A 12,128-nucleotide genomic window follows, 5' to 3' on the forward strand; every position below is an offset into this window, starting at 1 on the left:
TTTGTAGAAGAACATGAACCAAGCAGATAGGTAGCCGTGTTGGTCTGCCATAGTCAAAATAAAAAAATTCCTTCCAGTAGCACCTTAAAGACCAACTAAGTTAGTTCTTGGTATGAGCTTTCGTGTGCATGCACACGAAATATCTGAAGAAGTATCTGAAGAAGTGTGCATGCACACGAAAGCTCATACCAAGAACTAACTTAGTTCTTTAAGGTGCTACTGGAAGGAATTTTTTTATATGAACCAAACAGGCTCTCAGTTCAATCTTCCACTATCAAACACAGGAAGCTACATTACCCTGAGACCTCTGCTTCCTTTGGGGCCAGGATCTCCAACGCCACCATTATCTCCAGGCGCACCCTGTTTAAAATAGAGCAAAGCATTATCTCTCTGGCACATGTCACTCATGAACTACTGTATTTTAGCATAAGGAACATAATTAAAATTTGTGTAAGTACCCTTATTCCTGGATATCCTGGGAAACCGGGCTCTCCCTGTGGAAATAAGAAACAGATTGTGGGCTCAATGAAGCAAAGGCAGCGACCTTCCCTTGTCTGTTCCCAGAAATAAAAGGGCTCAGATGTTCCCAGCTGTGCCAAACCAGACCTGAGGAGGCATCCAACAGGCATGCCATGCCACTCAGCAGAAACAAACCACTTCCATCAATTCTGCTTTGAAATTGTGTTCCCAACCCTCTGTAAGGGCAAATTAACATGGGGGGGGGGATTCGTGCAACATAAGCCTGATGGATGCTCCTCACCGCCATGAATGCCTGAGATGCTGTAAATGGGAAGTAATTGGCTGGTGTGGAATTGTCCCAAGGAACCCCTTCCGACTGCCATGTGCTGCTTACAATGACTCTAGGATTTCTTTTCCAAGTAATAATAGTTTCATTGGAGTCTAGTTCTCTATATGCATACTTCAGATAACTTCGGACATTGTGCTCTGGTTTGAACTTGTTAGTCTTTGCTTTTATCATCCATTTTATTTCTCGGTCATCCTGTTTATAAAATCATTTTTGCTAATTAAGCACAACTGCTGTGAAGACTAACATTATCAAGAATTTTTTTATTATGATTCATACAATACCACCAGGGTGTATTCTTGTAGAGTACTCGCAGTGTACTTGAAACATTGCAGAGTTTCACAGGTGAAAACAGGCAGATCCCTCCCCAAAGATTTGTGTGTGACCGCCTAGACAGCATCTTAAAAAGCAGAGACATCACCTTGCCAACAAAGGTCCGTATAGTTAAAGCTATGGTTTTTCCAGTAGTGATGTATGGAAGTGAGAGCTGGACCATAAAGAAGGCTGATCACCAAAGAATGGATGCTTTTGAATTATGGTGTTGAGAGTCCCATGGACTGTGAGAAGATCAAACCTCTCCATTCTGAAGGAAATCAGCCCTGAGTGCTCACTGGAAGGACAGATTGTGAAGCTGAGGCTCCAATACTTTGGCCACCTCATGAGAAGAGAAGACTCCCTGGAAAAGACCCTGATGTTGGGAAAGATGGAGGGCACAAGGAGAAGGAGACGACAGAGGACGAGATGGTTGGACAGTGTTCTCGAAGCTACCAGCATGAGTTTGACCAAACTGCGGGAGGCAGTGGAAGACAGGAATGCCTGGCGTGCTCTGGTCCATGGGGCCATGAAGAGTTGGACATGACTAAACGAGAACAATACCATTAGGGAAAGGAAAGGGATGAAGAGGGTTAGCCAAAGGCCACACAGTCAAGAAAGGTTCTGGAGAAAGAGAGAGGTGGTGTCATGCCTGCCCTGAGGGCGGGAGATAGGGAGGGCCGTGCAACATGCAGGAAGAGGACATGGGCAGGTTTGCCTTACAAGGCAAGAGACCCTGGGAGGGGCAAGAGGCCTTGCGCTCCTTGATGCACATTTTGCTTTCACCAAACTCAACTGCAAAGCTTGCATTAAGACGTGCCTTGTGGATTAGGGACCCTTCATGTATCTATCAGATAAAGGCAAGCCCTGGGACTGTACATACCTTTCTGCCTTTAGCTCCTGCCCTGCCAACTCCATCTCGTCCATCATCTCCCTACAAGACATAAAGGCAGCATGAATGCGCAACACATCCTGGAGCTTAGAGCCGTCTTCAGTCACTGTACGTGACCCTCAAAATCAGACTTATCAGAAGGCCAAGGTTAATGTGTTCAAAGAGGGTTCTTTGAAAGAGAGGATCGGGAGAGTTGAAACGGAGGCTCTGTGAAGTGGATTGTGAGCTGCCAGTGCTGGCGGCCCTTCAGCCTCTCAGAAGCGAGCCTGTGGGGGTTGGTTGTTCGTTTCTCAATGGGGAAATGCTGTTCAGCAATGCTTCCAGCCTCCACGGAGCCACACTTACCGTCTCTCCTCGGGGCCCAGTGGGACCATTGGGACCCTTTGGACCAGGATTGCCAGGTTCGCCCTGTGTTAAAAATAAAAGATTTAACTTAGGATGCAAGCTAGTATAAGACAGTACTTAAGGGACTCGGATATGAATCCCTGGTTGGAATCACTTCCGCAATAGGCTCATGAGGTGACTTTAGGAAGTCTGCCTCCTCTGCTTAAGCACTCCCGCCTGAAATATGGGGGTAACAATACTAATCTCACATGTAGGAGGGTTGTAAACATTACAACAAGATAATGTAAATAAAGGGCTCTCAACACTTGAAGGAGCATCTCCACCCTTCTCGTTCAGCCCAGACACTGAGGTCCAGCTCCGAGGGCCTTCTGGAGGGTCCCTCACTGTGAGAAGCTAAGTTACAGGGAACCAGGCAGAGGGCCTTCTCAGTAGTGGCACCCACCCTGTGGAACGCCATCCCAGCAGATGTCAAGGAAATAAACAACTATCTGACTTTTAGAAGATATCTGAAGGCAGCTCTGTTTAGGGAAGTTTTCAGTGCTTGATGTTTTATTCTGTTTAATATTCTGTTGGGAGCTGCCCAGAGTGGCTGAGGAAACCCAGCCAGATGGGCGGGGTATAAATACTGAAATAACTACTACTACTACTACTACTACTACTACTACTACTACTACTTGTGTTTAGTGCCATCTAAATGCAAAGCTTTATTATTATTTCTCTCTTTCTCTTCCTACGTCTGGGCACAGCAACCCAAAGAGAGAAGGGAAGGAAGCCTCGAGATGGAGGAACCACCAAATTCAAATTCTTGCAGGTCTTACACTGGAGGGTAGAAGGGGGGCAAGATTTCTCTTTCCTTTCTGTAACCCTAAATCCCCCCCCCCTGAAGTATGTGAGCTTCAGGGCCAGGGAACTTTATCTCCATTCTGGGGGGAGGAGGGCTCTGATAGTTTCCCCTCCTAACGCAGGTGCTATATCAGCAACAGAGGAGGAACAACTGGAGAGTTTTCCACAGCTGCAGCAAGGAGGCATCTGTGGGCAGACTTCATACTCAGCCAGCAGAGGTGAGAATCTCTGGGGATTTCGCTTCCAGAGTCCCTAAGATTGTGCCCTTAATATTTGCTGCACTATATTAAATTGGCTTAAAACGGCACCTATCTTCATAGCCCACCCAGCCACATTAAGGAGACGCTTTATTGCAGGTTCTGTAAGCTCCCCCCACCCCCGCCTATGTTGATAGTTAAACTTGAGACAAATAAAAAATCCCTTCTGGACACATCAGCATTCAAAGCATTTGACACATTTTCAGTAGGAATTGCAGCATTTGCACTCTGCATATGCGCAGAATCTCATTTTTAATTTTGAGCTACAAAAGAGCTTTGAGAGAAATAATCATGCTTGTTCTGTGCTGCTTCCGAGCACGAAGCAACTTCACATTTCAAACTAGGCATTCACACATTCTGGCAAGGTCACTAGAGCTGGCCTCTTATATTTAAGGCTTTCAAAGTGATATTGTTAAAATGCATGCAGTCACAGAAGAATGGGGCTGACTCCCCTTCATAACAGGAACCCTAGAAAATCATTCACATCTTAACACCAACGTTAGTGCCCCCCATCTCCAGCCGTTCTCTGTAATTTTGTCACTTACCTTTTTCCCAAGAGGACCTAGCCGGCCACGCTCCCCAGCAGCGCCCGGTGGGCCTCCACCGCCCTATGGAGACCAAGGTCTGGAGATTGGCAACAGAGCAATAGCGCAAACATAACAACAGGAACAGCATGAACAGAAATTCTTATGGAAGCTCAAGGGGCAGGATTTCATCTATGTTCAGATATACGTGGGCAGCATTTGGAATCAAGATGGTAGACTGAACCTTTCAAAACTGCACTATTTCTAACCACTGACTTTAAAACTCAACTGATTTTTTTTGTTTCTTAGAATTCCTGAGCAATGTTGGACATAAGGCAGCCACGAGAACCGGATTCTGCACTAATTTAATCCCCAGATGAATTCAGGCAAATAGGTGCAGTTCCTTTAAAACCTAAATTTCAAACTTTTAAAATGCTGCACTCATATTTGGTAATTTTGTCAACTTTATTTTCAATTCCAGTTTTCGGCAACACTGGAAGAATTTGTGGAAGGAACTGCTACAATGAATTTCTGCGAATGCTACTCAATAACATCACAGCAGCTTCATTATTATTACAGTATCTATTTATTTATACTCCGCCTTTTTCCCTGACAGGGAAAATTCTGCTGGACGGATTTTTGAATGAAACTTTTCAGACTAACAGAAACAAGGAGCATTTAAGAAGTGACAATTTGTGAAGGATCTTGACAAGCTGGAATGTGTGCAGAGGAGGGCAACCAAGATGATGAAAGGTCTTGAACCCAAACCTTATGAGGAACGGAAAGAAGCAGTTGGGTATGTTTAGCCTGGAAAAGAGGAGACTGAGAGGAGATAGGATAGCCATCTTCAAATCTCTGAAGGGCTTTCACATGGAAGGTGGAGAAAGCTTGTTTCTTCTGCTCTGGAAGGTAGGACTCAAACCAATGGCTTTAAGTTACAAGAAAGGAGAGTCCAGCTAAACATCAGGAAAAACTTTCTGACACTAAGAACTGTTGGCAGTGGAATGGGTGACCTTGGAGGCTTTTAAGCAGAGGTTGGATGGCCACCTGTCATGAATGCTTGAGCTGAGATCCCTGCATTGCAGGGGGTTGGGCTAGATGACCCTGAAGGGTTCCTCCCAAATCTACCAATTCTACGATTCTAAGAAGAATAAAGGAATTTTACCCTTGGACCAGGCAGGCCTTGCTCTCCTCGAAGACCTGGAGTTCCAATGGTGCCAGGCGCTCCCTGTACATAAGCAAAAGCAAACAGCTGAGGTAAAAAACATTCAACACAAAAACGGAATTTTGCTGAAACACAAAGGAGCAGTAACTTAAGGCCTGGGTTCAACTTTTGAGGTCATGGCACTATTTCTTCACTGATATAAATCTCAGGAAATGACAAAAACTTGCTTTCCCATGTCATGACACCACAAAATAATATATAGAAGCTCCGTGCAGACATTTCTTCAGTAAATATATAATGGTCTGCACCAGGGCTGTAGCTAAGGAGTGGTGAGAAAGGCTAAGGGGGGGGGCGAAATTGGCTAAAAAATATAAAAATAAATTAAATAATGGATTTTCTGTGAAAGAATTCGTTACAAGGTGAAGTGCGTGAGGAATTGAATAGGTGGAGGAGGGTTGGAGGAGAGGTGGAAAGAAAAGCTAATTTGTCTGTGGCTGGGGGGTGCAATCTGGATGGTTCTGCAAGATCACCCAGCTACGGCTCTGGTCTGCACTGGACCTGAATTAAACCAGTATCCCATGCAGTAGGCTAAATATACAACATTAACTATTTAGCGATCCAGTGATGGTCTCTGTGCAATTCCACTGTTGGTACGTTTTCAATTCACATCCCCAGAAATTATGTAGAAAGGTAAAGTTCACAGCATCCTTTGCAGGGGGAAGAGAGAATCATCAGTTACTTACTATTGTTATGAATGGACAGATTTACCTTACCAGGCATATATTTGAGCTGTGACATTTCCTGGCCTTTGGGCTCCCACTGTTTACAGCCTCACCTGGGAAAATGCTTCAGCTGCAGCCCACAAAGGCTCAAGCCACATTAGTCTTCAAGGTGCCACAAGTCTCCTTTCTGTTCTCTGTTGTGCAACAGACTAGCAGGGCTCTGCCCTGGAACGTCACCAGAAATGCCAGAAATAAGTCACAGAATTTCCTCACCTGTGGTCCTCTTGGACCCGGTTCTCCCACAGATCCTGGTGTACCTGCTGGGCCTCTGTTTCCCTAAAATATAAGAGTAATTGAGTAGCCAGTGTAATGAAACTAGTGGGCTGTAGATTAAGGACAGACAAAAAGAAATAATAACTTCTTCACAGCATGTGGAATTGACTACCCCTAGGTGAGGTTCTGAACAGGGTGTGAAGACTTTTCTGCTTTCCTCTGCCTTTGCTACTCAAACCACGCATACATGGCCTACCCTGTGAATTCTGCTTCCTTTTTAATGAGAGTCTGTATGCCTAAAGTAGATTAGGCAAATCCGTGGAGTTTCTACGTTCAAACAGCAGGACTGGGCATCTCTTGCCTCCATGTTGCCTCTTCTCAGAAATATCTGCACCGACCACTGCTGGGAACAGGGTTCTGGGCTAGAGTCTAGCATTTAAAAGATGAAATGTAACTTTCCTAAATGTTGTCCAGTATCTACATGGAAAGCTTCACTTTCCTCAAAGGTTTATTTCCATGAACCAGACTGGGTGGCTGTGGACCAGTCATGACTGCTTAGCTTCATTTGAGCTACCTTGTAGGGTTGCTGCAAGGATAAAATTGGGGGTGGGGTGGCGACACCAGACATGTGTGCATGGGGTGTGGCAGGTATAGCCAGGGACACCCTAATGTTTCAGAAAACCAGGAATCGTGATGAGGAGGAGAGCATATAGTGCAGCAACCTAGCTCCCTCAACTGCCACAATTCTCAGGGAAGCCGTGGAGAGGGTGAGAGACAAAGGCAGAATGGGGAATGAGGAATGCAGAGAGAGATGCAGGCAGAATAAAAAGGCTGGAATGGCTTCTGTCCACATCAGTCTCTGGAAGCATCCCTGGGGTGACGGGCTCCTGTGGCAGCAGTAAGGGAGATGGGAGGGAGTCTTCTCTAGGCCAGGAAGATAAAGAAAATTTGATCTGTTTTGGTCAATTTGGGTCAGCTCATTATCTGGTTAAAGATCATGAAAATTGACCATATATTTCTGCACGTCTGGTTAATACTACCGTATAAATTTGGTATTTTGGGTATCATTTTTAAGTTGTGTAAGTAAAGTTTAGTTGTCAATTTTAAAAAGTAAGTTTAGTTAAGCTTCAGTTTCTTTTGTTTTGTTGGATGAATAAAAATAATGTTCTTTATGACTGAGTATGAATTCAATAAATGTTCATCTTTAAATAAAGAAAAATTCCACGGGTGCACACCTGAACGAAATGTGCTGTGCATTCCTTTGGACACCATGTAAACCTCACTGAATTTCAGGTCTTACTAATAGGTTCACACACAAAAAAAATTCAGACATGAGCCACCTGTGAGGCATATTCATGTCTGCAAATGTCATAACAATTGCCTTGTATAAATGAGCAGTGTACATGATTAGCTAAAAAATAAATAAATCCATAAATGGTTCAGCTGCTTCTAGGGCAAATGTTTCTAAAACAAATTATCCTAAATGCAAAGTTACCTCACAAATTTATATTTAATATCAGAATTGCAGGAATTCTCATTTGCATTCTTCAAATCTGATATAACTTCTCCTGTCCTGTCCTCCTTCTCCTGTGTATCTGAAGAAGTGTGCATGCACACGAAAGCTCATACCAAGAACTAACTTAGTTGGTCTTTAAGGTGCTACTGGAAGGAATTTTTTTATTTCTCCTGTCCTGCAACCCATATTCCCAGTCATGGATCTTAAAGAAAGAAAGAAAGAATGGTGTAGAAGTATTGTATTTTGCATGTAGATTGTTAGCACTTACTTTGATCCCTGGAGGTCCTCTTCTGCCCTGTTCTCCCTGCAAATCGATAAAAAGCACAGCCGCAAACAGTAATGTGAATCTATCTCTAGCAACAACCTGTGTTCTACTTTTGTCACTGCCTCTGCTTTGCAGTCTTCTTTCATGGTTCCCTGATAGGAAACAGGCCACTTATTCTGAACTTCCTTTGTGGGAAGGCATGTGGAAGATCACAGCAGGGCTAAGTAGCTGTTTTAGATAAACAAGCCTTATCCGACACCTCCTCTGGTTCAGCTTCTGGCCCTCCTTTCCTCAATGTTTCTTCCCCAGTGATGCCCACGACATGGCCTCCCCCCCAGACAGGAGCCACATTCTCACTGTCCTCACCCACTTCCCTTAGGAATACTCTGTTCCATAACACCAGGCAATATGTCTCCCACTCAATGAAGCTGGCGTTCTTGTGGTAAAACCATTCCCTGTAACAGGCAGGGCCATGCCTCCTTCATCACAGTAATGTGGCCTCCCGCCAAGCCTCAGATCTGGGACCCTATGAGACTGAAAGTGTTATATCCAGATCTTTGGATGAAGGTGTGTCAGTTTGCCACGTGTTCCTCCCAATATGTCCTCGCTCCAAAGCTGGCATGACAATTCGCTGAATTGTCTCAGGCAGCAACCAGCTCAAGGCGACTGAATGCAGGGAATCCATCCCTGATGATACTGCCATGGGAGCAGGAGAGCACGCAGGTGAGAGCAGGCAAATGGCTCACACAACCAGGAGAGGCCAGGCATCCCTGAAGAAATACGGTGCTGCTTTCTTCATGGATAACATCACAAACAGAAGGAACTTTGCTGTTTGCGACACCTGGCTGTTTCCCCTAGTTTCTCTCATTGGTTTTGTAAGGAACCAAATACTATAATCCCAACACATTGATTTCTAATAGTAGCATGAGCTTGGCTGGAAGGCGCACAATTCAGATGTGAAGCTAAACAAGTGTGGAGCCAGTCATAGGAGACCACCTGGGAACCCCACTGAATGTCAGCTTGAACTTCCTGATGGAAGAGAGGTGGGCTTTAAATGCACCTACATAAATAAATAAGAAAGAACCCACACTGGGGTGCTGCACCAACCTTCACCCCCTTCAAATTGTTTTCAAGAAGCAAATCTTGATGAAGGACAGTATGAAAAATATTACAAATAACAGCTCAGTTCTCTGTCCTGATGCATTGTTGATGGAGTGTAGCAAAGCTGTTTCCTTCCATTACACGCTGGGAACCATTAGCCAGAAGCAAACTAAACAGTAGGGGAAATGAACAGTACTCACATTTCTTCCAGGTCCTCCTGGGGTACCTGCTGGTCCATCTCTTCCAGCTTCTCCCTGGGACAGACAAAGCACACATTCTGTTTATTGCTTTATAGGCAAAGAGTAATCAATATAGCAACATTTTGTTTGAATTATCAGTTTTTATTGCAGTGACAATCCAATGAAATAAGCTTTACCGTTTGTCCAAGTTCACCCTTTTGGCCTTTAGCTCCTGGCTGAGTGACATCAGGTCCTGGTGTGCCCTGGAAGCAGCAGCAGCGAAAAGTGAACAAGTCATTAGTGAGGTAGCATTTGCTTTAGTAACTTCCTGAGTAGCCATGATTTGTGTTTTGAAGCAGGTGCTGCAAAATTAACATGCCTTGAGATCTCAGATTGTTATGCTATATATATTTCCCCTGCCTCAGCCCAGTGGAAGGGGTTCAACTAGCAAAGGTTGATGCCTCGATTGCTTTGAGGGTTGGGCTCTAGGAGCCCAAATTTCAGTCATCTCAGAAGAGGTAGCTGCATCTGCATGTTACGCGGCAACATGGTGCATCCAGTACCCCAGATGTTCCCGTTCCAGAGAGCCACCACTTGGTCAGCAGAGAAACCTAAATAAATTGAGGCAGCTTGTGGCCCACTCCCAGGAACCATGTACACATTAGGGGCTGCTTGTATACCGTATACCAGAGATGGGGAAGGACCAAAATTGTGTGCGTGTTTTAGTGATGCACACCACTGGATATCAAGAGCCTTCGACTTCAGAGAGAAACTGCTCCATGACAGTTGCCACAGTCTAAAGTCTGAAATAAAAACCCTTGAAAAGTGTTCAGCATATTTACCGAATCTCCTCGCAATCCACGGTCGCCACGCTCTCCTCTTTCTCCTTTGACTCCTTTGGCACCCTGCAAAGGTATATCCACATCACAACACAGCTGAAATTCACCCAACACAGCTATGGCTTTCTGTAGTCAGTGTGTCGTTTGCAGCTTTAAGTATGTTGTCTGATGATTGCTGATTTTCCACAAAGGAAATACTAATGAAATGGAAAATGGACTGCACTCTTGCATCTATGTCAGGGCCTCTTTAATACCAAACAAGAGGACCCCGCCTTAGGCCGTGCGTGTCTTTTCTGATGTAGAATCAGATGCGTTGGACCCGCGGAGGTCTTGAGGTTGCAAGCATTTTGCTTTGGTTGTTTGGGGGCCGGCAACAGCTCTGGGTTCACATTTGCCCTAGTGTGTTTTGAGTACTTTAATAGATAATATAAAACTTACCCGTCTACCGGGGCCTCCCCTGTCCCCAGGAGATCCTGGATGCCCTCTGTCTCCCTGGCAAAAGCAATCACATTATTCACATCTATTAATGAAAGTTTGTTACATAAAACAAATATTTTCCAAACCAGAAAAGTTTCCTTTAAATGACCAAATGTTGCCCAGGCAACTTACTTCTTCGCCATCTATTCCATCGAGACCAGCCTCACCCAATTCACCCTGCAGACGGGAACAAAGCAGATATTACAGGGCAAACCACCAAATTTACACAAAGGTGAAAATGCATTGTTTTTGGGAGACAATGCATGGTGCACATTTTTTCCTTCTGATATTTCTAAATGGTTACATACCTTCTCCCCTTGAAATCCACGACCTCCCTAGAGAGATATGAGAAAAGGAAGGTTATTCGTGTAAGCAAAACTTTGTTCCTCAGAAACCCAAATTAGAGAAATAAATCAAATGATAATCAAGGGGCCACCACAGTTCGAAGCAGCAGATCATCTGAGTTCTATCAGCCTTTCCACTGACTTGTGTAAGAGTTGGCCTGCTCTAAAAACTACTTGATACAAGAATGTTGTGGCTCAAGGTGCCCCCAACTTAAAAAAATAAAACAAAATATAAGGCTTAAATCTGATGCACATTTACCCCAGAGTGAGTTCTACTGAGGTCTCAGTAGGCTTTGATAGGAATGTGTTGGAGGGGCTGGGCATGAATTGTGCAGAAAGCCACAAAGCCCAGTGGATATTGCAGCATCAAGAAGAACTTGATATTTTCTACCCTTTCTGTAAGTTCTTAAGGACACAATGAAGATTCCAGTCCCACAGAGGGCTAATGAGCATGGGACCAGAGCGCACAAACTAGAATAATCAGAAGAGCTGCAAGAGTTGCTGTAGCTTGAAAGGATAAAACTGCTCAAATAAATGCCTTTCTCAGCTGTTGGACTGTTAAAGGTAAAGGACCCCTAGATGGTTAAGTCCAGTCAAAGGTGACTATGGGGTTGCAGCGCCCATCTTGCTTTCAGGCTGAGGGAGCCACCATTTGTCCACAGACAGCTTTCCGGGTCATGTGGACAGCAGGACTAAACCGCTTCTGGTGCGATGGGACACCATGATGGAAACCAAAGCGCACAGAAATGCTGTTTACCTTCCTGCTGCAGCGGTACCTATTTATCTACTTGCACTGGTGTACTTTCGAACTGCTAGATTGGCAGAAGCTGGGATAGAGCAACGGGAGCTCACCCCACCATGCAGATTCGAACCATCAATCTTCTGATCAGCAAGCCCAAGAGGCTCAGTGGTTTAGACCACTGTAACTCCCATCATCCCTAACCAGCAGGACCAGTGGTCAGGGATGCTGGAAATTGTAGTTCCTAAACAGCTGGAGGGCCGAGTTTGGGAAACTCTGCTCTAGAGAATAAGACAGACATTCTAGACCACAAATGTGGACCTTCAGGTCCGTGCCAGGGACAGAGGTCAAATGTGACTCTCCGGGCCTCTTTCTCCAGCTCCCAGAACTCTCTGGAGAGCACCTGCCCTTCCCTAGGCCACAGCCTCTCAGGGACTCTGCTCTGCCCCTTCCTCAGGTTGAATGGTGTCCTTGTACTGTGACAGTCCCTCTCACTTGCCTGAACAGAGAACAGAGGTGGGTGAGAGTGG

At 45.0% G+C, this 12,128-nt stretch overlaps 1 protein-coding gene across 16 annotated transcripts in view; it reads right to left on the minus strand.

Annotated features, from left to right (window-relative positions):
* The window catches only part of COL6A3 (collagen type VI alpha 3 chain), a 105,171-nt gene that overhangs the window by 31,068 nt on the left and 61,975 nt on the right, over nucleotides 1-12,128 (minus strand). For all 16 annotated transcript variants that reach the window (XM_082219876.1, XM_082219877.1, XM_082219878.1 and 13 more), the window contains 14 exons: nucleotides 10,824-10,850; nucleotides 10,648-10,692; nucleotides 10,477-10,530; nucleotides 10,042-10,104; nucleotides 9,397-9,462; nucleotides 9,221-9,274; nucleotides 7,923-7,958; nucleotides 6,139-6,201; nucleotides 5,144-5,206; nucleotides 4,000-4,062; nucleotides 2,355-2,417; nucleotides 2,001-2,051; nucleotides 459-494; nucleotides 298-360 (listed from right to left, as the gene is read on the minus strand). In XM_082219876.1, the coding sequence (XP_082076002.1) occupies nucleotides 298-360; nucleotides 459-494; nucleotides 2,001-2,051; nucleotides 2,355-2,417; nucleotides 4,000-4,062; nucleotides 5,144-5,206; nucleotides 6,139-6,201; nucleotides 7,923-7,958; nucleotides 9,221-9,274; nucleotides 9,397-9,462; nucleotides 10,042-10,104; nucleotides 10,477-10,530; nucleotides 10,648-10,692; nucleotides 10,824-10,850 (747 nt within the window). The remainder of the gene's footprint in view (nucleotides 1-297; nucleotides 361-458; nucleotides 495-2,000; nucleotides 2,052-2,354; nucleotides 2,418-3,999; nucleotides 4,063-5,143; nucleotides 5,207-6,138; nucleotides 6,202-7,922; nucleotides 7,959-9,220; nucleotides 9,275-9,396; nucleotides 9,463-10,041; nucleotides 10,105-10,476; nucleotides 10,531-10,647; nucleotides 10,693-10,823; nucleotides 10,851-12,128) is intronic.

This window comes from Podarcis vaucheri (genome assembly GCF_965113315.1).
Source record: "Podarcis vaucheri genome assembly, chromosome: 1".
NCBI classification, from domain to species: Eukaryota; Metazoa; Chordata; class Lepidosauria; order Squamata; family Lacertidae; genus Podarcis; species Podarcis vaucheri.